We start from the raw sequence: 26,624 nt of genomic DNA on the forward strand, positions 1-26,624 counted from the left end.
TACATAATTCTAAAAACTTTCAATCAGTAAGAAACAATTTTTAAGTACAATGACTGAATTCTGACAGCCAAAAAGGGTATTGATCAGGATTATCTGAAAATGAATGAACAACGAACATCAGAAATCAACATGACATGGAGATTCCAGAATTACAAGATCTAAAGACAGTCTTTAAAATAACTATTTTAGTCTTGAAGATAACATACCAAACCCTAACTATTATGGAAACACTCAAAGCTCATCCAGTTATGTTCTGGGATATACACTTCACCATTAAGTGCCTTTCCAGGATTTTGTAAGCCTGCAGTAGCAAAATACTCCTAAAGTAGTGGGATACCTTCAGCCACATCATATTCCACTGATCTTCTCTCCTGTTTCTGAATCATTTATTAATAGCACAGCTGGAAAGAAGCCAAATATGTTTTCTTCAGTTTGAACTGCCAAGTTTTTACCTTCCCACCATTCATTCAGAGAAGTATGAGCTGCAACACTCTTACCACATCTCTCAATACAGTCTCATGATAAAATCACTTAATTCAAGAAGCTGGTGATCCAGCTTAAATCATCTGTGGCCACAACCTAGGAAAATGACCAATCCCTAAATCAGAGACTACATTGCAAGTTGCTCATTCCATGTCTTGAAACTATGACATTGTACAGAAAGAAATGTCAATCAAACTGGAAAGAGAAAACAAAAGGAATATAGTAACAATCTAGCTGTGAGGACCTTGCCCGAGAGCAGGAAAAACAGTGTTCTAGTGGCTGATGCCATGGCTACACTTCAACTGTATATAAGCGACTCACTGGGCAAACACACAGAGAATTTCAAATAAGTACATAAAACCATAGCTGACAGGGAATGCTCCATTTCCAGCCCTACTCCTTTTTATTCAGAACACCTTACCTGGCAGAGTGAAAAATCTGCAGCATGCGCAAACATGTACCTGTGTTACTAAAATTTTGTATGAAAAATATTTTTTAACATTTAAATATTTACTTAAAGACAGTGTGGGGTTGTTTTGGGTGGGTTTTTTCGTCAGCTTTTACTATATGTACATGCTGTAGCAAAACTGAGGGTTGCAACACCTATAAATTAGCAAAATATTAATCGTCTAATAATTAATTGTAACTTGTCTTGAACTCACATATGAGCATATTATGACAGAATAACCAAACCCTGTATATGAAGATTTTGTAACACTGTGATGGTATAGCCAGACACAATGTGTAAGTATTTTACAGAAGTATATGTGCTATGTGACCAAGGAGGCAAAAAAATAGGGGTGGAGATGCACATGGAAGGCACTCAAGTAATGAAAAGTTGCCAGAGACAGGATAAGCACAAGAGAGTAAAATAGACTCAAAATTTTTCCAAAATTGAGTTGGTGTTAGTCTCTTATTATAGTTTATTGCCAATAACACGCCCCATAAATGCAGCTAACGTATACATTTAATATAAAATAAGAACAAAATCTTTTAAAGTCCTATTAAAAGATAAATGAAACACCTATAACCTCTCACTCACTTTAAAAAAATTAAGTCCTAGAATGCTGGGCTTTTCCCTCTAGTACTATAAAAACTCTTCTGCCTTTACTATTAGCATTTCAATTAGGACAGGCAAAACCTATCTTACATGAGAAAGATATATTTTTGTTTGAATACTTTTTAAACATCCTAGTATACTTTTAGAAAGGTTCAAAATGCAAAATGCATAATAAGATTATGGTGGAATTACCTGAGATTTATCTCCTCCAAGCACATTCACCATCACGTCCATAACAGTCTCATGCATGCCCAAGACTCTCATTAAGTTAGGATGCTGATAAAAGACCTTGTTGTTCATTATATCCCTAAAATGAAAGAAAAGGCAACCATGTGTTTTAAGAAACTCCATTTTAATTTAAATCAATGGTGCATTATTAGAGATGTCAGAAATACGCATTCACTGTAGTAACACCATCTTAAATTCTTAGATTTCAGCATAATACAAGAACATCTAACAACTAAATGCTTCACATTTCAATATGCTGTCATTTCTCTAAGAATCTAAACTTTTAAATTATTTCAAAATGGTATTTCTTCATCTTTAAATTACTTTTACCATATGTTCTGTTTAAAGAAAAAAATATATTCTATGATGATCTAAGTGGAAAAGAATATATTCTGTTGTTTTAGGTAGAGTGAGGATCAAGAAATCCGAATCTAATGTTGCCTGTACAGTAACATCCCTTAATTTTTTTTTTAGTTCACAACATAGAAGACAATAGACAGACTTAATATTCAAGGTTATCTGTTAAATGTGCTTCATCAATATTTCCAAAATTAAGACCATCTGTCAGAAGATATAAAATGGCATACAGTCCCCTTAAATAGGAATATTTTAACATTTTCACTATGCCCACCCTCCTCATGTTCTAGAATTTGCTGTATTTCATAATCCAGAACACATTTCATGTGTTTCAATAGGGAATCCAGTCATTTCTACCATTTAAAGTCAACCTGTTAAAAACAAATGGCAAATAACAGACATCATGCCTGCTTTACAGAAATACAGAAAGCTGGGAATTGAAGATGACTCTCAACACAGCACCTCCAGGAAGGTGGCTACACACATGCTGAGTTTAGACAAAACCAACCCTTTATCCTCCCTGGAATTCTCAACAACTTTAAAAACCCAGCATCAGGGACAAATAAAGTAATACCGTCACATACTAACTAATGACTTGTTAACCATTACTTGCTGAATTCACCTGATTAGTTTTCAGAATTTCTATTAAAAAAATATGATTTTTATGGTGAAACAGTAAGAATAATGGAGATTCCTTACAACCAATGTAAATGACAGAAACTGATCAATTGGAGGCATCTTGGAAATAACCTGTGAAAATGAAAATTTCTGGTACATACGTGCATTTTAGAAGAGCAGTAATTTTCATCCAGGATCTAAATGAAAGCATTTACTAATAGAACAAAAAACTTTACACAATTTAGAAAAAAGAAAAAGTTAATTCCATACCCTAATCCATTAATCATTAGCAGTTCTTCCTCTTTTCCCATCCTGACACTGAGAAGTGAACGAATCTGGCCCAGTGCTGCAAGCAGATTAATGGTATCCTTCACAGAGACAGCACTAATAGTGTAGGCTTTCCTCAGAGCTTGCAGTAGCTCACCAATACTGTCATATTGTCTACGAAGGAGGGTGTACATAATCCGAACTAATTCTGGATCTTGAATCTGATCTTCCTGGGACCAGCGCACCATAGTCTGGGATATGAGTTCTTTCAGTGTAGCTAGAAGAATAAAATACATAAAATGTTAATAGCTATTACCACAACGAAAAAGGTCTCATAAAATGTACTGTAAAATATCAGATGATCAGGGGACTGGAGCTCCTCCCGCATGAAGACAGGCTGAGAAAGCTGTGGCTGTTCAGCCTGGAGAAGAGAAGGTTGCGTGGAGACCTCATAGAAGCCTTCCAGGATCTGAAGGGGGCCTATAGGGATGCTGGGGAAGGACTCTTCATTAGGGACTGTAGTGATAGGACAAGGGGTAATGGGTTAAAACTTAAACAGGGGAAGTTTAGATTGGATATAAGGAGGAAGTTCTTTACTGTTAGGGTGGTGAGGCACTGGAATGGGTTGCCCAAGGAAGTGGTGAATGCTCCATCCAGGTTGGACAGAGCCTTGGGTGACATGGTTTAGTGCGAGGTGTCCCTGGCCATGGCAACTAAATGATCTTAAGGTCCTTTCCAACCCTAACTGTTCTATGATTCTATGAGGCAGCTGTAAGAAAGCAAGAAAACACAAGCAGACTGTACAGGGTTTTTCAACTTGAAAATTAATTTTTAGATCTTTCAAGGTAAGTGCGATCCTCGAGAGATGGAAAATAAGAAACATCTACTTAGCATTCAAGTCAATACCAACACTGTTGGCAGTAAAGACTTCTTGGTTGATCACAACTTTAAGAATCATCCTTGTAAGTTAAATGCTATATTTAACCTTTTAATTTATCCTTCATTTCTACATCAAGATTTATAAAATAGCACTACATGCAGCACAAACATCTGCTCATTAGGAAAGACAGAAACCTAATTTTATAATGCTAAAGAAATATCATGGTTTTGATGATCATCAGCCTAGGTCTGGAATACAGAAATTGCTAATTAAGTTTTCAGTAAACAGTTTATTGGCTGACAAGTATGAGTTCAATTACCCCAGAAATATTCATGAATGTGAGCTCAGCTTGCCAATCAGTTTTGCCGGGGGGAGGAGGAAATAAAATCTGTTCTAAACTTATAAAACTGCCAGAAAAGAGGATGAGATAGCCTTTTTAAACCAAATATCCAATTAAGGGCCTAGCCAGGGTGGTTTGAGCAGCTTTTGCTGCCCACTCGCTGAATATTTAGCTATTTTGCTGTTCAAACAAAGGATCTACACTGTCTTCAAAAATATGATTTAACCTGGAAGTATCTCTGAATTGTATGATGATGTAAATGCATTAAGGAGTAGTGTTAGTGCCAGCAGATTAACTTGTACCAGAAGCTAGGAGAAATCTGAATACTGGGCATGGTGATCAATAACCAGCCAAAATAGTTGCTAATTTTAACAAGTTTTAACAAGAAATTGCAGTGCCTTACCAATTTTTCAAGGATGCATGATAAGGCCCCATATATATGCCTAATTTACAATACGACTTGACTGTTACTAAAGTCATTATAATGAACACTAATTTATTACATCAATGTAATCCAGTTCCATTGTTTGTTCCAGCTTGTTTGGGTTTTTTTTGTTTGTTTTTTTTTTGGAGGAGTGGGTTTGGTTTTGTTTTTGGTTTTTGTTCTTTTTGTGTGTGTTTGTTGTTTCGTTTTTTTTTTTGGGGGGGGGGGGGTCTTTTGTTTGTTTTTAATTGCTAACTCATCATTAGCACTAGTGTAAATTCCTCTCCTAAAATAAAAGTCCATTTTAATAAATATGAACTCATGCTTAGAGGAAAGGAAGATTTCCTTGTAGAAAATAGTTCCTTCTTACAGATATTCACAGCCTGAGTATGTATGACCAGATGATTGAGGCCAGAGACTTTTAGTCTTGGCAATAAGTACATATCACGCACACCACCACCACTCTTCATGGATATAAGAGGATGGAGGTACCTCAAACATACAATGCCCTTCACTCTCTGAATTCCAGAATTCCTGGGGGTAAAGTGGAACTGCACATATGCACTACATATCACAGTCTCCAGCTACGGTTAAGAATAGAATAGAATACATAATTTTTCATTGCTCTTTGAATGACTTCATCCACATGCATATTTGTACTATGCATCACTTCAAGGAGAAAGCACTCCAAGGAGAAGCCCAAGCCAGAAAAGCTTATCTGAAATTTCTAGAAAAACAAACACCCTGAAATTTGTCCAACCTGCATTTCTTGTGACTCAAAGCTCTAGTACATGAAATATGTAAAATGCTCTGTTCCAAGGACCAAACACCCTGTGCCCCGAGGGGTTAGGAGTGAATGCTTCCTGACTCATGACAACAGAATCCACATGAAGCCTTAGAGAAGAAATGATACTCCCCAGATACAGAGTAGATCCTACTGCCATTGAAGTGAAATCAGATGCTAACAGATAAGTCACAGGGGAATAAACCCCTTTTTCATGCAGCACATGAGATTGTTGTAAGATTTAATGTATTTAAAAATTAATATCAAGCTTAACAGACCAAAATAGGCTTTCAGGGCAAGACAAACCCTCTCTGGTGCTCTACAGAACAACTAGATCATGTAAGAAATGTCCTGAATCATAATACAGCATTAGTGTTTAATCTCACACAACTCTTGACGAAATGATCAAGTCTGAAAAAAAATTAACTGCTTTGGGTCTGTACAAGGACCTATTGCCAAACTGAGCAAATTTGAAATAGAATGACTTACTGCCAGTGTTGGTTGGAAGACCAGCCTCAAGTCACTTGCACAATTCTGCACATGACATTTGGATGTTCTTATATAAATTTGGAGATAGGCAAAACCCAGTCTTGATTTGCAAAGGTAATGAGAAACCTCAGCAAAAAATTTATGACCTAAAGGAAGACCTGAAGGAATTTGTCTTTTTTTCCTTACTTCTTCCTCACTATCCATAGTCACTACTGAGGACTGAAAACTCACAAACATGACAACAAAGACAAAATTTCTGAGATTCACTCTACTTGTCAACATCACGGGGTTAATACATGGCAGGAAAGCCAGGCAAGTTGCCCAAATAGGCTCAATGCAATGGCAGATTGTAAAGGAACTGCAAGCACAGAGCCCATTTCACCTGTTTAGGCCATGAACACTCCCTCCTTTGTTAGGGAGTAGGGTATAAAAATCTACCCGTACAGGAATAATAGACTAAAAGTCTGCAATTTCAAGTGTTTTGGGGTGTTTATGTGCACGTATGTGTATTTATGTATATACATATCCTAAGAAGACATAGTAGGAGGAGGAATACGAATACTTTGGTTTGCTACTAGTCCTTCCCTGCTGGTAACAGAACCAATAAATAATTTATTGGAGAAAGTAGAGCCAAAATAACAATATACCTTCAAAATGCAACATGAAATATTGCAGAGATGAAATAATAATGACAAATTGCTACTCAACTGAAGCAGACACAGCTTGAGATAACTTCCATTTACAAGCAAGGTCTATTTTGCTCTCAAGCAGCAAAGGGGTTGAACGAACTTCTATAACAAACACTATAGGTAAGTATCTGTAACATTTTTATTTCAATGCTTCTTTTACTTAGTGTATCTTTGAGACACCAGTAATACATGCAATTATCTATTTTCAGCTTTCCATTGCTAAAATGACTACATGCAGTTATCAAATACTTAATGCATGTGCATTATTTCTTAAATCGGTTAACCAACTAAATAATATTCTTCAAAGCATTATGAAGAAATGGCCAGCTGCTATATATGACATCCTTCTGTGGTTATGAGCATGTCTAAAAACCCAGCATTTCAGAGAACCAAAAATAGTTCACGTACAGTATAACATTCATTATAAGCTCTGGTAGTACTTAAAAGTTAAAACTGATTGAATGCAGTAAAAAAAAATAAAAAAAAAAAAAAAAAAGGAGAATTTTATTTCCTCTGGATAAAGGTATATAACAAAACATATTATAGCCTGTAAGTGTTCAAATACTTGTTGGATAATGTTTTTAAATATGGTTGTAGGAATATGAAGAAAACATGCTGAAACAAATTCTCAGTCTTCTGCTTACTTTACACCATTAGTCATGGTAAAGTAGTAAGAAGACATGTGAAATATGGCAAGCATATTTGCATAGAAGTAAATGTAATTTTAATTTACTCTTCTACAGAAAATACAAACTTTCCATTTTTTTGTATTACAAAAACTGACTTAGAGTGTGAAGTTTATCCGTCATTCCTCTGTGTGCAGAGGATTCATACATTTGTTTCTTGCAACAACTAACTTTAACTCAAGAGTAACACTTTCATTGATTAACACTTGTCAAACTTTGCACAGCTTTCTCTTAATATGATATAAAAAAATGGATATAAATGTTATCAGATGATACATACATTACATAAATCAAACCCAACAAACCGCCAGTGCCTTGCAGTATGGAGTGTCAGGCCTTTTTGAGAAGAAAGCTCATCAACCTATTTGCTCAGCATCAACCAAGACAGAGCTTGGACTGTTTGACCTAAAGAAAAGCAGGCTCAGGGGCAGTCTTGTCAATCTATATAAATACCTGAATGGAAAGTGTAAAGAAAACAGGGACAGTCTCTTTTCAGAGTCCAGTGACAGGACAAGAGGCAATGGACACACTCTGAAACACAGGACAGTCCAGCTGAACAAAAGGAATGTTTTTACTGTGAGGGTGACTAAGCACTGGCACACATCGATCATGGGTAGTGGACTCTCAACTCTTGGAGATACTCAAAAGCTGTCTGGACATGGTCCTAGATAACCTGTTCTAGATGGCCCTGCTTGAGCAGAGGGACTGGATCGCATGACCTCTAGAGGTTCCTTCCAGCCTCAGTCATTCGGCCATTCTGTGATTCTATAAATCACTGCCTCAGGGCAGTACAGATCTGAAAACAAAGGAATAACAACATTCTATTGGCTTACTCTTAAACAATATTAAACTAATTAATGCTCAATAAATCCTTGAATTGTTTCAACAGTTACTCTCAGTTCTCTGCTGTGTTTACTCAGCTGTGCAAGGACTGTTTTCACTGATGTAAAATACATTATCCCATATATATATATATTGTTTTTAGGTTTATGGATTAAATTGCCCCTCATCTCATTATTTTCAAAACATATACACAAACTTTTCAAATGTTTTGAGTGACGTATTTCTACTTTAATGACATGTTAGTATTACTCAGCAAACACCGTGATTTTTCAGTCCTCTTCCCCTATAATATTCTGCTGCAGAAAGGAACATTAAAAAAAATGGTGATAAATTGAGTCTCCTTATGTATATTTAGGCAACATGAAAGCTCACTGTGAAGGGATATGAAATTTATAAACTATAGTGAGAAGTTTTGAAGCAGACTGATGACATCTAATCAGTATTTTTCTCTGCCCTTTAGAGACACATCTGAAAGATTTATAAAATCAAAGAGCAGAATAAAGAATGTCAATACTGAATTCTGGAAAATTCTGTTAAGTACTTAGGAATACAGAATTTGTACTTGTGAAAATAAAGATATTACTTCCTTGTTTAATTAGTGAAATAGATTGAATATTTCATTAAATTCAGAAAGGATATGGTATGGAATATATATGTACATGTATATGATGCTTCAGATAAATCAGAACAAGTTATTGGTTTTAATGAATGTATACAGTCACCATTATCACACATGAAAGAAATCCCTTTTAATATAAAAACACAGAACTGTAAAACCATTTTGTCACAAATATCTTGGTACTGGGATGCAAAAAACTTCGCATGCAGCAAAGAAAAATGAAATGGGGCTAAAGCTGTAAAGAAGAAAGTCTTGTATTTAGAAAAAAACAAACCATATAAATGAAAACTTCTCAAGTTCAGAATGGTTGAGTCTAGATTACTGTGCCATAAATAACTTTTTGCATTTCTTTGTAAAGAATATGCAAATTTTCAACCCCAGAGTTGATGATCTGGATCCAAAATCTTCCACCAATTTTAACTTCTTTGTAACAATTGGATCTAAGATGTTCAGTACGTAGGATGGTTGTTCTAAGAGGCAGAAGGAACTTAAGCAGTTAGTCTCCTTCAGTCTGCTATAAAGTTTTAACAGAAAATACACTCTTGTTGACAAAGTACATCTTTAACACTTGCATCATGGAAGTATTTATATTGAAAGAAAACTTACTAGGATATTTCTCTTCTTCCTCCTTAGGTTCTACTTTTTCTGCTTTTGGTGGACCTTTGATTTTGTACATTAAAGAACGGAGTTTTCCAGTAAAGGAGGAATCTTCTTCTTCCTCTTCCTCCTCTTCTAGCGGTATACCTTAGCAGATAATAAAACTGTTTAGAAACAAAACTAAACCTTTGAAGATTAAATCCTTCAATATTTAACCAATACTAAATATCTACAGGAATTTTTTTTGACCAGCAAATTTCTACAGGAAAAATGTATGTAGTAATGCCAGCAGCTTTAAGATGTTAGCTACAGTAGCGCCCCTCAAATTATGCTTATTTTAGTACACACACTTCTTACATACAGACTTATAGTATTTTTTTCTAGTATTATGACCAAAGAGGTGGTTGGTTTGGTTTTGTTTTGTTTTGTCTAGGATTCTAGTACGGCAATTAATTTGGATTCAAGTCATATTTGATGAAATACGTGACCCTTTATTTCATATTGCAGAATGTAAGCTAAAGAATTGCATGGCTGTATCTCACAAAATAGTACATTTTTTCAGTTGAGATATTTAGCAGTCATAAACAAATATATTAACTGGATTTAAAACTGTAAGAAGGGAGATGTTCAGAGACTGTACCAGTGATACATGTTATTCATCAAAATGTAAATATGAGATGGGATGTCAGTTCACATTTACTATAGTTCAGTTCACTATGTTGCTTCACAACCATTTAAAGCATTTTCAGATCTTTCACACCTTTTAGTGATGATCAGATACCATGTGTGTTACGTGCAAAAGCACAGAACATGTAAGTAGGCTCCCTTCAGAACAGAGCTAATTGTGCTGTGCTGACAAGCAAGCTTTTGCTATTTGGCTGCCGGTCAAAGTGAAATTGAAAAAAGGAAAAGATTTCCAGACAGAATACTGAAGAGATACAAGCTGGAGCAGATGGAAAATAATAAATTGCAGAGGCTAAAACTGGTATTAAAAAAGAAGCTCAGAAAGGAAAATAAATAATGTAGTTGGAGAAACTTTGCCACTGGCAGCTACCAAGAGGAAAGAGCTAAAGTTATGACTAGGAGTGAGTTAGTGACTAGGAAGAAGAAAATTCAGAGGGAGAGAATGAGTGAACTAGAAACTGAAATTAAAGCCTACATATGGAATATAAGGAATGGGAAAAGTGAGACTGGCTGGACAAAATAAAAATCTAAGAATGAAGCAAGGCTACAGTCAGACACTAGAAAAAGAACATGAAATGTAGCCTATGAGAGGAAAGAGAAAGCAGACAAGGATGTTACAGAAAGCAAGATCATGCCTGGCACTGAAAAAAAAGCTAGGACCTAGAAGCAAGAGAGACAGCAAGGGGGAGAACTTTTAAGAGGTTGAAATGGCCAATAATGAGGTAAGACAGTGTTGAATTGGAGGAGATGGGGTCTGTGACTGCTCCGTATTGTTTATTATTCATTCTGCATCCTCTCAGAGTTGCAATTCATTCAGAAGCTGACCATCTCATGTTGCTTTTGGCTAATTGCTTAATTCAAGTGGCAGAGGTCTGTGCACTGGAACAGATGGTTCCAACCCAGATAAGTGTCAATTTGATATTATGCAATAAAATCTGTTGAAAATTTGTTTTGTTTACAACTAAGAAATTACACACAAAAATTACGATAGAGGACTTAATCCTAGGATTAAGACAGCCTGAGTATTTTTAATTCAGGCTATTTGCTTATATTCATTATGAAGCAGCCTTTAATTACTTGATTGCATACATATTTTTCCACTTAGACCACCAAGAATGCTTAGTATTAAAAAGATGATTAAATATTCCAAGCACAGCTCCTTTTCATTTTAACTGCAGCTGTGATTACTTAGTACTGATTTTCAGGACTAAGTCAAGACACAGCTAATGAGGAGCATTTATCCACAATGGCCATCAGTATTAAACCTGTACAACGTAATGAATAGCGATTTGTTTAGAATCCAGAGGATCGCTAAACTATTTTAATCATGAGACTGTGCTTTCTCTATCTCCAGTCCTTTCTCTTATTCAGTATACACATTTATAATGCAGTAAACAATAATAAAAGTACACCACTAAAAAGACAAGAAAACTACCACCACCACTATTAGTAGAAAAGATGAAGAGTGATCAGGAGCTAAGCTAAATCAATAATACCAGCAACAAGATTTCAAGGTAAAATAAATATATTTTAGAGTTACGACATTTCCAAGCAAGCTGAAGGTTTTCTATAATCTTCATCATGGAGTCTCAGAGAACACCCTAATGCCAAACAGGCAATATATTTGAAAAACAGAGGTCAGATCAAATGTTAAGTCACTGAACAATGGAGATGATGATATCTTTCTTAATTAAAATAGGGAGAAAGAGGAGTACATACAACGATGTTAACTATTCACTTTAATGCATGGAATAAAAATGCTGAAATGAAAGAAACAGTTATTGGTGAACACTTGAAGCAAGGATGAATAACAGTCAAAACACAGGATTGTCATAACCAAATTATGTTAAAACAACTAAATTACCATCTTTAACATAGCTAACCTTACTGATACAAATCTTGATTTTAAGAACTTCTGATACTTGCTCAGAAGTAAGATGATGAAACACAACCCAGATACTGACCCACTGAAACACACACAGATACTCATCCTAGGCAGAGGCTAAAGCTAAGGAAGTTGAAAAACTGAAACTGGCTTATAAAATCAAAGCTTGATGTCTGCTGGAGATTCTAATAGAGTACTAAGAAATAGTAGCATAAGATGATAGCAGAACCCTTAACAATACAAGCATAGGACGATATGGGAAGCACCATTGATCCAAACACAAACCACAAGCTGTTGTTAATTACAGGTCACTAAAAGAATGCAGTTCCATGAACTGGTTAAAACAAAAAGCTTGCCACTCACCACAGTGACTTAGAAGATCATCATGAAATTCATATAACTCATCCCGGATCTCCTCTGGACAGGGACAATCCTCTCCCAGTTGGAAATTTAGCAACATATTAATCTTTTAAGGAATTAAAATGTAGTTAAAACACTGAGATAGCCTAAGACATATTCTAACATATAGCCATACTTTACCTATTTATGATCAAATTTATAGTTACATGGAAATAAAGCACAGATTTCTAATACAGCCTAAAGGAAATACTAAAGCAATGGTACTTGGTAAGCTTTAACATCAAAATACAGTTACACTTAATAATAAAGCTATTTCCTGGAGCTAGAAAAGACTATTCTCATCATACAGATGTCAGCACAACACCAACTTTGTGCTAACTTTTAGCAACCAAATTCATGAAGTTTTTGCAGAACTGGATGACTCTTGGCTCCTCAGCATTGGGCAGTAATACTGCTGGGAAATCCTAAGTCATCTTAGAGCTTGAATTCTGGAGTACAGGTATAAGCATTCTGACATTCAGCATTTTGGGGCATCTTAATAAATATATTTCACAATCAGTTTTGGTTCCCTAGCAGTTCCAATGGTAGTTCAGAAGTCAGAACTCTATTTTATCATCACAAAGAATTTTCTTTAATCTTTAGATTAACCATTTCTTTAATATTACCTGTTCTTGAGGAGGAGACCGAAATTCTTTAGTTTTCTTGGCAGTCAAAGCAGCAGACATGTTCAAGGCTTGCATGAGTTCATTGTACCTGAATTTTTGATTATATTGCAATTTTGATACATAACGGTCTGCAAATGATACAATTGCTTCCACTCTATGTTGTAGCTCACAGTCACAGAAATAATTGAGCAAATGACACATCTAGGATAGAAAAAACAGACTTAAGTTCAACAGTTTAACAAACTATAATTGAAGAACTGCAGTGGATACTATACACTGCAGCAGACTTCAAAAATGAGAGATGTTTTTTCCCCATTATTTTTTTACACTGTAAAGGTGACAATTTATGAATTTTTTTAATCTGATCAGTAATGCTATATAGCATTCAGTCTTTCACTCCAAAACACATAGAATTCACAGAATCATAGAATATTTATGGTTGGAAGGTTCCATTAAAGATCCCCTGGTCCAACCCTCCCTCTTTTAAAATACACATACGAAATAAGCATTTGTGTATCTATTTTGAGTGTAGATATATATAGAAAGAATTTCATTGACATAAAAATTGGTTATTAATGTTAGGTAACAAGCCAAAGAGGAATAAAAATCCTCAGGATTTCAAATTTGACAAACTATAGAACAGACAGAAAGCACTGCATTTCTTTCAACAACAGTAGAACATTTGTGATACATTTAATTAAATGGTCACCTGAAGCTTAACAGATTCTGGCAATCTTGTCTGCAATAAGCCCTTCACAGGAGCTTTTGTTTCTTTCATTGCTTTCTCCCCAGCTTCTACAGCTTTTTCTTCAACTTGTGTAACTTCTTCCTTCTCTGTCCTCTCTTCTGTTTGTTCCTTGTGCTCTCCAAACACAGTGGGATCAACGAGGAGCAGTACCTGCCTCACATCATCATCATCAAAAACACCCATTACGAGCAATGTTGCTATCAGTTTAAGGACAGGAACAAACTGGAATGCAACCTGTCCTCCAACAGGATCTCGTATATGAGTACCACTACATTGTACTGCCTCTGTTAACATACTTATGGCCTTGGACTTGAGTGTATCAAGCGGTATCTCTGGGCTGGATGTCTGATGCTCTTCAGTGGTCACAATAAAGCATGGAGTAGAAAAATTAAAGCTTGGTTTCAGACAAGTGCTAAGCCCCACTCCAGGTAATCCGTGCTTCTTTGTTTCATCCGGATATAATTTAATAGTTCGAGTTTCATCTGTAACTGGAATGATAAATTCATTGTTCATCATTAGCTTGGCTTGCTTTGCGTACTCCAAATGAATACTAATTAGCAAGTCATAGAATCCAGAACGTAGGAGTCCAGGTAAGTATTGATTATCTATTGTATAAAACAGCTGAGATATGTCCACATGGCTACAAAGTGCATAAGCAACTCTAGTGTTACCTAGAGCACTAACTGAACAATAGAGTTTTAAAGTATGGTAGTGAAACTTCATCAAATCTTCTTGTTCACATAGTTCCAAAATATCAACACATCTGTTATGAAATAAAGAAACAGAACACCAGTCAATTCCATTAATAACAATTTTGTAAAAGAAAAGTTTTATAACTATAAAGTGGTCAGTTCCACTTTAAACCATTAATGGTAAAGTTGATACCGACAATCTTAACATGCATCATTAAACCACAGTAAATGGTGGTAATAATTTGATGAGATTATCTACAATTAGTACTCCATAGGAAAAGAAAAGAAAAAATGTAAGACAGAGAAGCTTCTTTGGAAGCTATGGTAAATTAGGGCTTGTTTTTGTAAGAAATGAATTTGTAAATAGCTGATGAAAGTACAGCAGATAGATTACCTTTCTGCCATGATTTTGCTTATACTTTATTTGTCACTGGTTACCATATTTGATGTTTGGACACATTTTTATTATCCTCAGTCTGAGGATAAGACCTAATGAAAATCTAAGACAGTCAGGATCTTGTCAATAAGAACATAAAAATTTAGTTCATGTTAATTCAGAGCAGATGAAACAGAAAGAGGTTACATGGTTTTATTACAGAAAAAAATCAGCAAAGCAGTACTCGCATGCTCTTTTTATTTGGGGAGAGTGGGGGTTCAAGCTGAGAAAATCTCTATGTTTAAAGACCTAGAGATTTAAGATATTATTTTATAACGTAAATAAAATCAGTCATTTTGTGTATGCAAATGTCATCACATGGCATTAGAGTTATTCAGTCTCCTGTATCTACTTAAATTTCACAAATAGGATATTACAGCAGATAAATTCTCATCAGCTCCAGTGTAAATATTCTCCAAGGCAGGTTTAACTAACACCCAGATATCAGCTTTCAATGCATTTGGTCCACATCAAGTCACTGTAGCTTCTTCCCGATGTACCTGTTTTCTTCTGGGATATGTAGTGCCATCATCTGCAGAGGTTCCAAACACTGTACAACCCACCCATGACGTTCACTGACACGCTCAGTTTCCACTTTTAGAAAGCTGTTTGGCATCCTGCTCCATAAAACAGGTGTAATTGTTTGCACATCAAGACGAGGGGGACACTGAGGAACAGGATTTCTTTCTTCACTTTTAAAAATTGCTGCTGATAAAGGCATGGTATTCTGAAACAAACAAGTGTATTAAAATCATTTTCGTAACATCTGATCATGAATAAACCTATAATACCCAAGGGAAGTATAATTTAGTGATAGCAAAGAACTCATAGAAATATATTATTGTAATAAAATCCATTTAAAACCTCAAACATTTACAGCATTCTCCCCAAATAGCATTAGTTTGACAAACGCAGTTTAAATTTGCTGAGCAATTAATTTCATATAATAATTACATTTACGCAAGTAAATGTAGAAGTCAAATAAAAAGTCACACCTTTGATTCAACCTTCCTAAACAAATTCAACTGAACGGGAATTTCTGTGGAAATAAACATTAAAAAAAAGCACCTTCATAGAAAATATTTTGTACCTTCAATTTACCAAGTTCAAACTGAATCAAGTTAGTGCTTGTGGGCTGTACAAAAGTTGCTGGAAAAAGCTTTGTGTTTGGCTCAACCTAGAAGAGAAATGAGATTAAAAAAATTTAAGAAATTAAAAAAAGCAACAAGAATCTCCTCCCAAAATGTTATGAGATATATAATAAATACTACACAGCTTACACTTTAGTATCAAGTAACTGCAGACATTGTATTAAAGCGTTGATTAGCACCTACCTGTAGTTCACCTCTAATATAGTAAACTGTTTGCTGAATTATCTTGCATTTAATTATCTTTACAGGCTCACCTAACATTCAGGCAGATGTGTCTACTGCTTTATGTGCTCTCAACACCGATTCTAACTCTAGAGCAGCTCCTTAAAAATCTAGCCACTTTACAGCTACATCCTTTGACTCTTGTTATAGGAAAAGCACCCTCAACATGGCCTGAGAGTAGAATACAGCTTTTCAGACCAACACACATTGTTTAGATTTTTTTTTTTTACATTTTATGCTGGACAAAATATCTCACTCCCCAAAAAGCTAATTAAAAAAAAAAAAAATTAAAAAAATCTGAGAGATGGAACCAGAAGGGAGTAAGGTGAGTGTGAGAGAGCAGAGCATCATTTGGTAAGGATAGTGCAAATCTTTACTTCCTATGAAGGTAAGTGAACTTCTGATCCATATTCCAAAAGTACAAAAACGCAATTTTTCAAAGATCTCTTTATTTCCAGACTCAGCATTTGTCTCCAGTCTCTACAAAAACTACAGTGAATCACACTGAATCACTGTGCTGCATTTTAAAGTGTCTGGTCAGGCTGGTTTTTTTTTTGACAGCTACATTATCCTGATTTTCCCATAGCTGGACTCAAAGTACATATGAGAGTAGTAATACCAGTTTATTCAGAAGAATTCTCTACATGACCACCCACCCCCACTGCCAGGAAAAGAAGAATTTAAAAGATACTTATAAAATGGCATGTTATGAAAAAGATTTCAATGCTCCAGGGTGGCAAAAAAAAAAAGGTACATTCTATACAAACAATTCAGGAGTTCAGGAGTTCAATTAAATATTTTATTCATATCATTGTGTATTTTGTGTACTATGCATATACATTCTGCACACTAAGTGCAATTACAATACTTGTGCTGTGAAGGAGTGCAACTTCTAACTTTGAGGACTGCAAACTAAAAAGAATTGAAAAATAATAAACAGTCATGAAGATGAAATTAAAAAATCTGTAATTTTTTCAATGAGAAAACAGCTCCAAAATACAATACAACTGAAATGAATGTAAAATAATACCACATACCAAAAAATTTGTATGCAGAATAGGTTTGTGGGTTTGAGGGTTTGTTTGCTTGGTTTTGGTGTTTGTTGTTTTTTTTTTTTCAGAACTTTGACTATCAGGATAGACAAAATAATTTAAGCACAGGTATGTACATTCTAATCTATTTTTTTTACAAGTAATAAAACCCAAACCCAAACCAGAAACAAAAGGTACCCTGGACTGAAAGACACTACTAATAAAATGTGGGGTTTATCTCATTAAAGCCTGAAACTACCTGACTGAGACGATGTAAGTCTCAGACTCTGACCAAAGATAGACATTTCCTAGTAATAATAATAGAATTTGTAATTTCTGATCTTGTTTGAAGGTCAGAAAACCATTACTAACTCAGAATAAAACAAAATATCTTGTAATCCAATATTTAAGATCTCCTTTCTGCTACACATACCTTAGCATTGGCCTGACAATTAATGACAAAATCTCAAATATATATATATATACACACACACACTATCTTTCATTTACTTTTCTATTATAGAGGGGTTGAATTTTTTTTCCAAATATCATAGTATTCAATAGTTAGATCAAGAACTGCACAAAATTAACTGTCCTCAATATGTTGACCTGTAGGCATTTTAGAATGAAAACAGCATACAAACATTGTCCCTCTACTTCAGTTAAGAGAACTAAAAAGTGCAAATGGTTATAAGGTTATAACAATTATCTTTCAGCCTCTACTAGCCAAGTATCAGTTGTTTGGTGTACTTTAGGTGAGAGATTAAGTATTATAAAGATTTTATTTTATGGTAAGAATATTCAAGAAATGCATATGAAAACTACAGAAGACTATTTTCACTACTTTGAAAAACAGGTAGAAAATATTTAAATTACTTGAAATAATGAAAAGTTGGGAAATATTTCACCCACTCATGTAACACTCCTGTTGCATTGTATCTTTACATGAAGTGTTGGCTATACTTTTTTCAACAGTTAGTTTTCAATAGAGTTAGTATACAATGTTCCATTAAATTTAGATAAATAACACTAAAGTTTTATCTGTATTGCAGATTTCTGGGGGTTTGTTGCCTAGAACTATGAGGGTGACATTTACTGTGACAATGGTGGGACATTGGAACAGGTTGCCCAGAAAAGTTGTGGCTGATCCACTGCTGACAGTGTTCAAGGCCAGGCTGGATGGGGCTTTGAGCAACCTAGTCTAATGGAAAGTGTCCCTGCTATGGCAGAGGGGGTGGAACTCAATAATCTTTAAGGTCCCTTCCAACTCAAATCATTCTATGATTCTATGATCTAGTTCTAGTTTTCTGAACAGATCTACCAATAGTACTCCCCCAACAGCTGAGACAACTGCAAGAAGTTAGAAAAACGTAGCCTTATAAAAAAGAGAGAGAAAAGGAGGGATAAAACAGGATAAAAAAGTAAAATATTATTGTCACATAAACAGTGCTCAGTTACATTTCTGAACAAGAAAAAAAAAAACAATTACAACAGCATCAAAATGACCAGCTTTAGTAGATAGCTTCCTGAAAATCTGATAATACCTGATAACAAGAGCCAAGCTCTTTTCCATTGGCTGTGAACGACAACATTCCAGTAGCCAGGTCAACAAAGCATCCAATTTCTAAATCAACATTACTGCGACCTGATCTCTGGGAATTGGCAATTACATCTCCTCCCCAAACCATATAGCAATTGCTCCGCTTCACACTGAAAGAACAGCAAGAACAAATCATAGGTCATATTGAATTTGACTAAGTATTCAGTAAAGATGTACTTTTGAGTAGAATAACAGGTAGACACCCTCAAAGGTGCTTGTGCCCCTATTATTTTTATGTTTCCTCATTAACAAACTCCCTTTTTTTTTTTAATAATGTAAGCATCATGGGTAAAGGATCAGACTATGAGCACTTTTATTTATGTTCCCTTTTTATATTTATGGAACAGTTTGACATGTTTACATGTGTTGATAAATGACAGTGAAACGAGTAACAGGTTCATCCACAGTTACCAAATATGGATGTTAAAAGAAAGCAGCAACACCAATCATTATTTCAAACAGAACACTAATGATATATATACTCATTTTAATGAATCTATATAAAACACATTCATATATAAATGAGCAAAGAAACTCCTACTCCATAATCAATTTTCTCATTAGTTTAAATTAGTGTTTAAAACATCATCAAGCTTGTGAATAATTCACTTTTAAACAACAGTATTAAAATGCATTCTTAGTAAGTGACAAATAAACCCATACCTTTCATGAACCCTGCCTCTCTCATCACCTAAAGTAACTGTCACTGTACAATTTTTATTTAGGTCAAAATTCTCACTGTAAAAATGATAGTCTGGGGTTACCCAGCCAACCCAGACAGAAGATGGGTCTTGGCCAGCAAATATCCGTAGTGAATAAAAACACTGAAAAGAGGAAAAGAACATATTAGTAATGGAAATCTAAATTACCGTATCAAGGAATACTCAAATACTTATTAAAAATATCTTCTATATATCAGACAAATGATAGAAATTACGTCTTTTTTTAATAAGTCATTTAATACTTATAAATTTAAAAAAACCCAAAACAACAAAACTACACTACTGGTTTAAGACTGTGAGGTTTATGCCATAAGTCATACAGTTCTGGGAATTTTTATTTATACAAATTGTTATATCACTGCAAATTTTTAAAAAGGCTTCTTTCAACAGATCATTTTCTAATGAACATGTTGCCACAACTAAATCTACTTCATAAAGGAAGAAGAACTAACCATCAAAATGTATTTACTTACTGTAGTAGAAGGAGCAGCAATTTCTTGGCTATGCTTTCTAAAGATAAAGAAACATCAGTAAATTAGTTTTTAAAAAATAGTAGGGGAAAAAGTACTCAATATTAAACTGAGTGTACACATGGCTGCTGGGTACTGAACATGCATTAGTAAACTGAGTACACAAAGACTGTACAGGATACAAATATACACCCAACATAACTGATTTCAGTTAAGGTGGAGAGAGGTGGTGACAAGAAATTTATATCAATTCACTTCAGATGCAGGCAACGTTGGAAGGTGCTGAACTTAGTAGTGCCTGGTAACTTGAATCTGTCCCACCATCTTTTCTTCTTTGCATTAGTCACTTTTCCAGTGACTGAAAAATACTGCAGATAAGCACTGATCCAGTGGGCAAAAACTCTTGAGCTGGCTTTCCAGCCTGGCTGAAGAGCTTTGCAAATCCCAATGATTTTAAAAGGACGGTAACTCCCTAGCAATGAATAACTGTAAACCTTGTGATGTAGCTTTTCAGAAAATGGTTCTGTCTTATCTACATATAGCATTCTGCAGAGCTCTAAATTTATTAAAACCACCAAGAACAAAAAAATCTCAGTAACATGCATCCTGTGCTACTGTCTGCTTAGCACAAAACCAAATATGAAATCTTGAGTGTAAAATAATAGAACATTTTACATTTACATCAAGAGCAGGAAACAGGGGTATCTAAAACCAAGCCTAACCGTTTTTGGAAAATATCAGATGAGGCATTTTCCACACCCAAGCTGAAGTTGAACGATGAGTGGAACTCAATGGGCATACTCAAACGACAATATATCATGTCTGAATTGCTGTTCTGTGTGCCAAATGTTTTGTGAATAACTTTTAACCGAGGTGGACTCTCAATGGTTCCATCAATTCTCCATACCTAAAAATAATAGAAAGAGTTTTAAAATAATATTATTCCAAGAAAAATGCTGAAAATTTTCATTATGCAATTTTTCATTAACTAGAGGATGAGACAACTGAAACAGTCAAATTTTTCACAATGAAGCCATTTCAAACTTTCTTCTCTGACATTGAAACTAGCCTGAAGAGCAATGGAAGCAACAGATTCAGTACTTCCTGTCTACAGTAAATGTCTGCAAGTTGTTCCAAATTGCATTAAAAAAAAAAAAAGAGTACAGAATTTATTAATTCACTGAGGGCAAAAAATAACTGAAAAAAATTTTTTTTTTAGAAAAAAATGAAAGAATGACTCATTTTTCCACCACAATCAGAGGAAATATTAATTAGAATCCTTCAAATGATTGTTATGAAGTTTGAGGATGATACTTTTTTTTGTTTGTGCTGAAAAATTCAGTATGTTTTTATCTCAGTGATAGGAACGTTTCAAAAACTTTTAAAGGGAGGAATACAGTTGAAATGATCCTGATAAACTGAGAAAAATCCTGAGATAATTTAGCTGAAATTAAGTGAAGTGTATTTTGTTTGAGAAGGAAATGTTGAAAGTATTATGGAATAATTGGCTAAACTCCTAAATTATAGTAAATAGCCTAGGGATTACAGTAAAGATAAAAACTGATCAGGAATTCAAACATATAATTGTGGAATATATCAATATAGAATATTTTATACAAAACAGGATATATTTTTCTGCTCTAAAGTAGACTAGTTAGGGAGTTGTGGAATTCCTATCACTGTTGCATCATAAGAATGAATGAAACTGGTATCACTCAGGGACAACACAGGTATACTTAAATGTCCCTCATTTTCGAGAAGTGGACTAAATCAGTCTCTGTTTAGTTCACACTTCTATTACTTTACGTGATGCAGAATTCAGTTGAACAATTTTTAGATATTTAAGAAAAATGTATAATAGAGGAGGTTTAAAAGCTGAAAGCAAATGTAAGATAGAATATAAAAAATGGTTTGAAGAAAACACAATCAGCATGTTTCAAGTACCTAACCACAACATAAATAAGACATAATAGAATGGATAGGTATATCCACATGGATACTAATAATAGCATAAATGAAGTTGAAGATAGACAAGATCATCTGGAATTATCTATGAATGACTTAATAGATTTATATGACAAACTATCTGATGACAGTAAGTATTAGTAAGGGTCTAATGTCTCAGCTTGCTAAACAAACAGTTGACAAACAGGTGTCTCCCTAACATGTACGGTTACCTCAATGTGAGGATGATTTTTTGGCACATTGACAAATGTTGGTAAGCGTTTACTAAACCACATAGCAACATCTCTGTTCATGTTGACAGCAAAAGGTTCAAAACCTTCTTGAAGGCCACACATTGTATAATACTTGAATGTACTGGCATCCATTCCAAGGTTCATACGACCAATCTGAGACAGACCCAGTGCACAAATTGGAACAAAACCTAAAAAACAATAAAACAACAAAAAAACCTCACAGTAATTTATTTGGAGAACATAAGCATTCTATTTTGGATCCATCTAATGCAAGTTAAACTTTAGCTCCTACAAGTAATGCACATGAAGCAATGACAGTAGCAAGGATTTAAAGCCACCTTAAATACTAATGTCTAAGTTAAATATAATTGCTACAAAAAGCCCTGAGGACTTAGGCAATGAAGGGACATTAAAAATACCATTCAATTTATTTAAACATTAAACCAGTTTAATAACTGTTATTAGTAGTAGAAATTGTGTGAAAGACCAAAAAAAAGTCAAGTCAAGAAGTAGTTTTGTGGACAATTAGATTTGAAAAAATAAGATTTGCTCAAGTCAGTTATTCATTTATTAGAAGAATCAGTTAATTTTTAGACTACTAAACATGCCTTTATACAGTGAGTTAAATGCTGGAAAAAATCCTTGGCTAGATTAAAATTATTAACAAATACTAAGTATGCTCTCTGAGGACACTGAATTTTCAAAAGGAGGTTCAGGTATCTCAGCACATCTGTTTAAAACATAGTTTGCCATCAGTAACTATAAATTTGTTGCCAGCCTTTATCCCACCATCATTCATGATGGACAAATGCACACTTTCTTTAATGCTGGCATTTTTTATCACTGAACTCTTTTGGTCTCCATATACTTTTAGCAGCCAATACACAGGGATGAAAGGCTGTTTAACTATTTTCTATCTCTCTAGAAATGGAACTTGGAGCAACTTCAGGGAAAAGCCAACAGTTCAGCCTCTAAAGGAGAAATTTTTTCTCTGTTACACTTCAGTCCTTCAGAAAAACTATCTTAAGGCAGTCCCTCTGTATCTACCATTAGGGAAACTATATCAGTGGTCAGACCAATTGCAAAGTCTTCTGACAATTACTGATGGGCATGAAGATACTACTGGTTGGAGGAAATATGATTCAGAAGAAAATGTCAACTAAAAAATAAAGCAGCTTGAAAATATTCCCTGCCTCCTTCAATGCATTCATGTAGATATTACTCTTGCAAAAAAAACAAAACAAAACAAAACAAACAAGAAAAAAAAAAAAAGTCACAAATCAGGCTCAATTTATGTTGCAAAGTTTTGTTCTCTTGGTACACACTTCCGCCACATAGTACTCAATTTTGTCCTTCATAGACAAGAACATAATATGCGTATGCTCCGGTAAAATAATCTGAGACTACATGTTCAGCTTTTGGGAATTTTTCAAGGTGCTTCTTACTACCACTTCTTAATGATGAAGTTCAGTCCTGTGAGTAAGCCTAGCAAGGCTCAAAGATTCTGATTCCTGAAATCCCATTCATATCTACTTGTGGTTAAAGGAAAAAAAAAATTAATTTGTGCCACAAGCACTCTTAAAATATTTTTTTAAGTTAATGTGAGCTTTCAGACTGCACTACACAACAGTAAAATATTATTTCTCAGTTCACTAAGCCATCGTGAGAGATCAGTTTTTTCTGTGTTTTGATTTGCTTTGTCTTCCCATAACCATGTAAGTATAACAAGAAAATTACCACTTTCTATTCCAAAGTCGGCAAACGCAAGCTCTGAACCTTTACTGGTTATAAGCAACTCTCCATTCAGAGTAAAGATAATTGATTTGTCATCCAAGTTTATCATACAACCAACCACATCTCCCGATTGCCAGCTTCGTCCAAAGAATCCACTGCCTTGATGCCAACGCTGGCCCTAAAGGAATAAATAAATAAATAAAATAAAATAGTAAACAAACACTGTGCTAAAATTAAAAAATAAAATACAAAATGTCAAACAAATATTTCACCTTCCTGGATCTCAAAGTAATACAAAAAGTACTGATTGTGGCTTTCGGGTAATTATCTTAGTTATTTCCCATAGAAAGACTAAGGCACTCTAATATGCAAAGAGCAATTTAGAACGTGAATGATAACCATTATTCACTGGATTCCACTTCTGACAAGCAATGTCATTATCATCCTTCCAATCCTTTAGGAGTCACTTTTGGGAAGAAAGAATGTGCAGAAAGCAGAAAAGACAGAAAAGGGAATACAGAACTGTAGTTATCTCATCTAGTCATTGAAGAAACAGATTTACTTTTGTAAAACACCATTTAAATTAAAAAAAAAAAAAACAGAAAAAAAGAAAAAGGAAGTGAATGATGCATCATGATTATACTTACAACAAAATTCTTTACTTGGATGGGTATATCTTAGGAAGATAGATATAAACCAACCCACCTCTTTTAGCATAATTTCAGTGATCAAAACAAAAAAGCAGATACTATCCAGCGTGAAACAGAGCTCAGACATATTTATTTGACTCAGAAATATTTGAATATTTGAGCTGGAGTATAAGACAAAACCTACACTGTAGTTCTCTGCCTAGCCTTTTCATAGGTCAAAAAAGGTAGAGATATACTGACTTTGCTTCCTTCAAATACGAATGCTTGGTCATCAGCTCCCAACTCTATGTCAGGTCGACAGCCTGGCCTGGCCCAGCCAACACGCATATCTCCACCTGTCACAGCTTCAAATTCAAAGTACCACTTTCCAGACTTCACTGCATAAGACTGTTCTACTCTGAAAAATCGTATCTTATCAATGCTGACTTTTTCCACCGTTTGGTCAGCTGCAAAAATAAACAGAGAAAAAAAATCCCACCTTTTATAATTACAGGAAACTATAAATGCCACTGTTCAGGTTTTAATCTGTACCCAGTATTTTCTATCTCTGAATACAGCCATTATCTACCACCGAATGTTTAAGAAACTCCATGGTAAATGTTACAAAAAGATTAACAGTAATAAGAATATAGAGGCTACCACATCCTGTACAGGATGGGTGGTTTTCTGCTATTTAGAATCAGAATATTTCAAAGTATCACTCAACACAGGGCTCCAAGCTACAGAAAACCACAGAAGTTTAAGACAACTACATGCATTACAATCCAATGCAATACTGCAGTATTCCAGTACAACAAAATACTTTCTTACACAAGTAAATACATTTAGACTTAAAAAAAAAAAAAAAAAATCAAGTAAGTTTTGTTTCAATTTAGTTTTTTTTTTTTTGTCAAAAATTACAGTGGTATAGCGAATATGAAGAAAAAGTCTAAACAAATTTCTCCTCCTGATATCAATAAAGAAAAATTCTTGAAGTTGGTGCACATCTTTGATTACTTCTTAAGAACTGAGTTTGACTTGAAGTAGTCAAACCGAATCTGCATACCACTATAAAAAATTGTTTTAAATTAATCCCACTTTTTTTTTCTTTCTTTCCTTAGATCCAATGAAAACCACTATGTCCACTCACATTCCAGATTTTCTTCAATCTAAAAATCATGGAAATCAGAATTGTCATATCATTAACTACAATCTATCTTTAAAAAAATATATCTAAGTAATATACATGTAATTTACAAAGTATAGTTGTACCTTTCATTACAGTCCACTGCAAAAATATGGTATTATTTATTCATATCTTATTTTTTCCCAGCACTGAGGCAAAAAAAAAAAGAAAAAGGAATGATTCTTATTGAAAGTATTGAAAGTACTTACCTATCTCTTGGTCAGGTGGTTCAATATTATAACCATAGCCTGCAAACGTTCTAACAGCTTCACGGAGGCTATCTCTGTTTGATTTTTTAGTACGTTCATCTAATAATGCATATGGCACTAGCCGAGGATTACGTTTGTTCTTAAGATCCTGAAAGAGGTTATAAAAAAAGAACAAGAAGAAAACTGTTTAAACATCACAAAGATTTTGTATGATGAGAGATTGTGTTCTGAAATAATGTTAAGATTACAGGAGGAAAAACAATATTGATCAAGAACAGTTCTACGAATGCAAGCCCAAATTGTTAATATCAAAAATCTAAAGACAAGAATGAAAAAGAAGCATGGAAATATGGTGTCATACCTCCTGCAGCTGCAGCCATGCAGGTCCAACAATGTACCAGACTAATGCAATGTAGCTAAAGTAGTCCTTACCTGCTGAATGCCATAGGTCCATCCTTGCTTTATTCTGTCTTTTGCCCAGACGTTATGTGCATTTTCTGCTAGTTTGTCAACTAGAAATTCTTGAGAAGGTAACAATTTCACTTCAGAAAGATCAAGAGGGGCAGGTTTATATCCATTTGACATCATGTAACTGTAAGTCAACGAAGGAAAACAAAGAGTTAAGATACTCCACTGAT

General features: G+C 34.5%; 1 protein-coding gene across 7 annotated transcripts in view; it reads right to left on the bottom strand.

Moving 5' to 3' along the window:
- The window catches only part of RYR3 (ryanodine receptor 3), a 223,905-nt gene that overhangs the window by 95,321 nt on the left and 101,960 nt on the right, over positions 1 to 26,624 (bottom strand). For all 7 annotated transcript variants that reach the window (XM_061463377.1, XM_061463371.1, XM_061463372.1 and 4 more), the window contains exons 24-40: positions 26,419 to 26,578; positions 25,987 to 26,134; positions 24,853 to 25,058; positions 23,966 to 24,140; positions 22,208 to 22,416; positions 20,753 to 20,937; positions 20,034 to 20,070; positions 19,502 to 19,662; positions 18,783 to 18,948; positions 15,925 to 16,011; positions 15,335 to 15,561; positions 13,668 to 14,469; positions 12,959 to 13,159; positions 12,297 to 12,399; positions 9,374 to 9,511; positions 3,017 to 3,290; positions 1,736 to 1,850 (exon numbers count right to left, since the gene is read on the bottom strand). In XM_061463377.1, coding sequence (XP_061319361.1) covers positions 1,736 to 1,850; positions 3,017 to 3,290; positions 9,374 to 9,511; positions 12,297 to 12,399; positions 12,959 to 13,159; positions 13,668 to 14,469; positions 15,335 to 15,561; positions 15,925 to 16,011; positions 18,783 to 18,948; positions 19,502 to 19,662; positions 20,034 to 20,070; positions 20,753 to 20,937; positions 22,208 to 22,416; positions 23,966 to 24,140; positions 24,853 to 25,058; positions 25,987 to 26,134; positions 26,419 to 26,578 — 3,394 coding nt within the window. The remainder of the gene's footprint in view (positions 1 to 1,735; positions 1,851 to 3,016; positions 3,291 to 9,373; positions 9,512 to 12,296; positions 12,400 to 12,958; positions 13,160 to 13,667; positions 14,470 to 15,334; positions 15,562 to 15,924; positions 16,012 to 18,782; positions 18,949 to 19,501; positions 19,663 to 20,033; positions 20,071 to 20,752; positions 20,938 to 22,207; positions 22,417 to 23,965; positions 24,141 to 24,852; positions 25,059 to 25,986; positions 26,135 to 26,418; positions 26,579 to 26,624) is intronic.

The sequence above is a fragment of the Pezoporus flaviventris genome, unplaced genomic scaffold (assembly GCF_033815535.1).
Source record: "Pezoporus flaviventris isolate CSIRO_AGI_PZ_B2104156 unplaced genomic scaffold, CSIRO_AGI_Pfla_v1 ptg000036l, whole genome shotgun sequence".
Taxonomy (NCBI): Eukaryota; Metazoa; Chordata; class Aves; order Psittaciformes; family Psittacidae; genus Pezoporus; species Pezoporus flaviventris.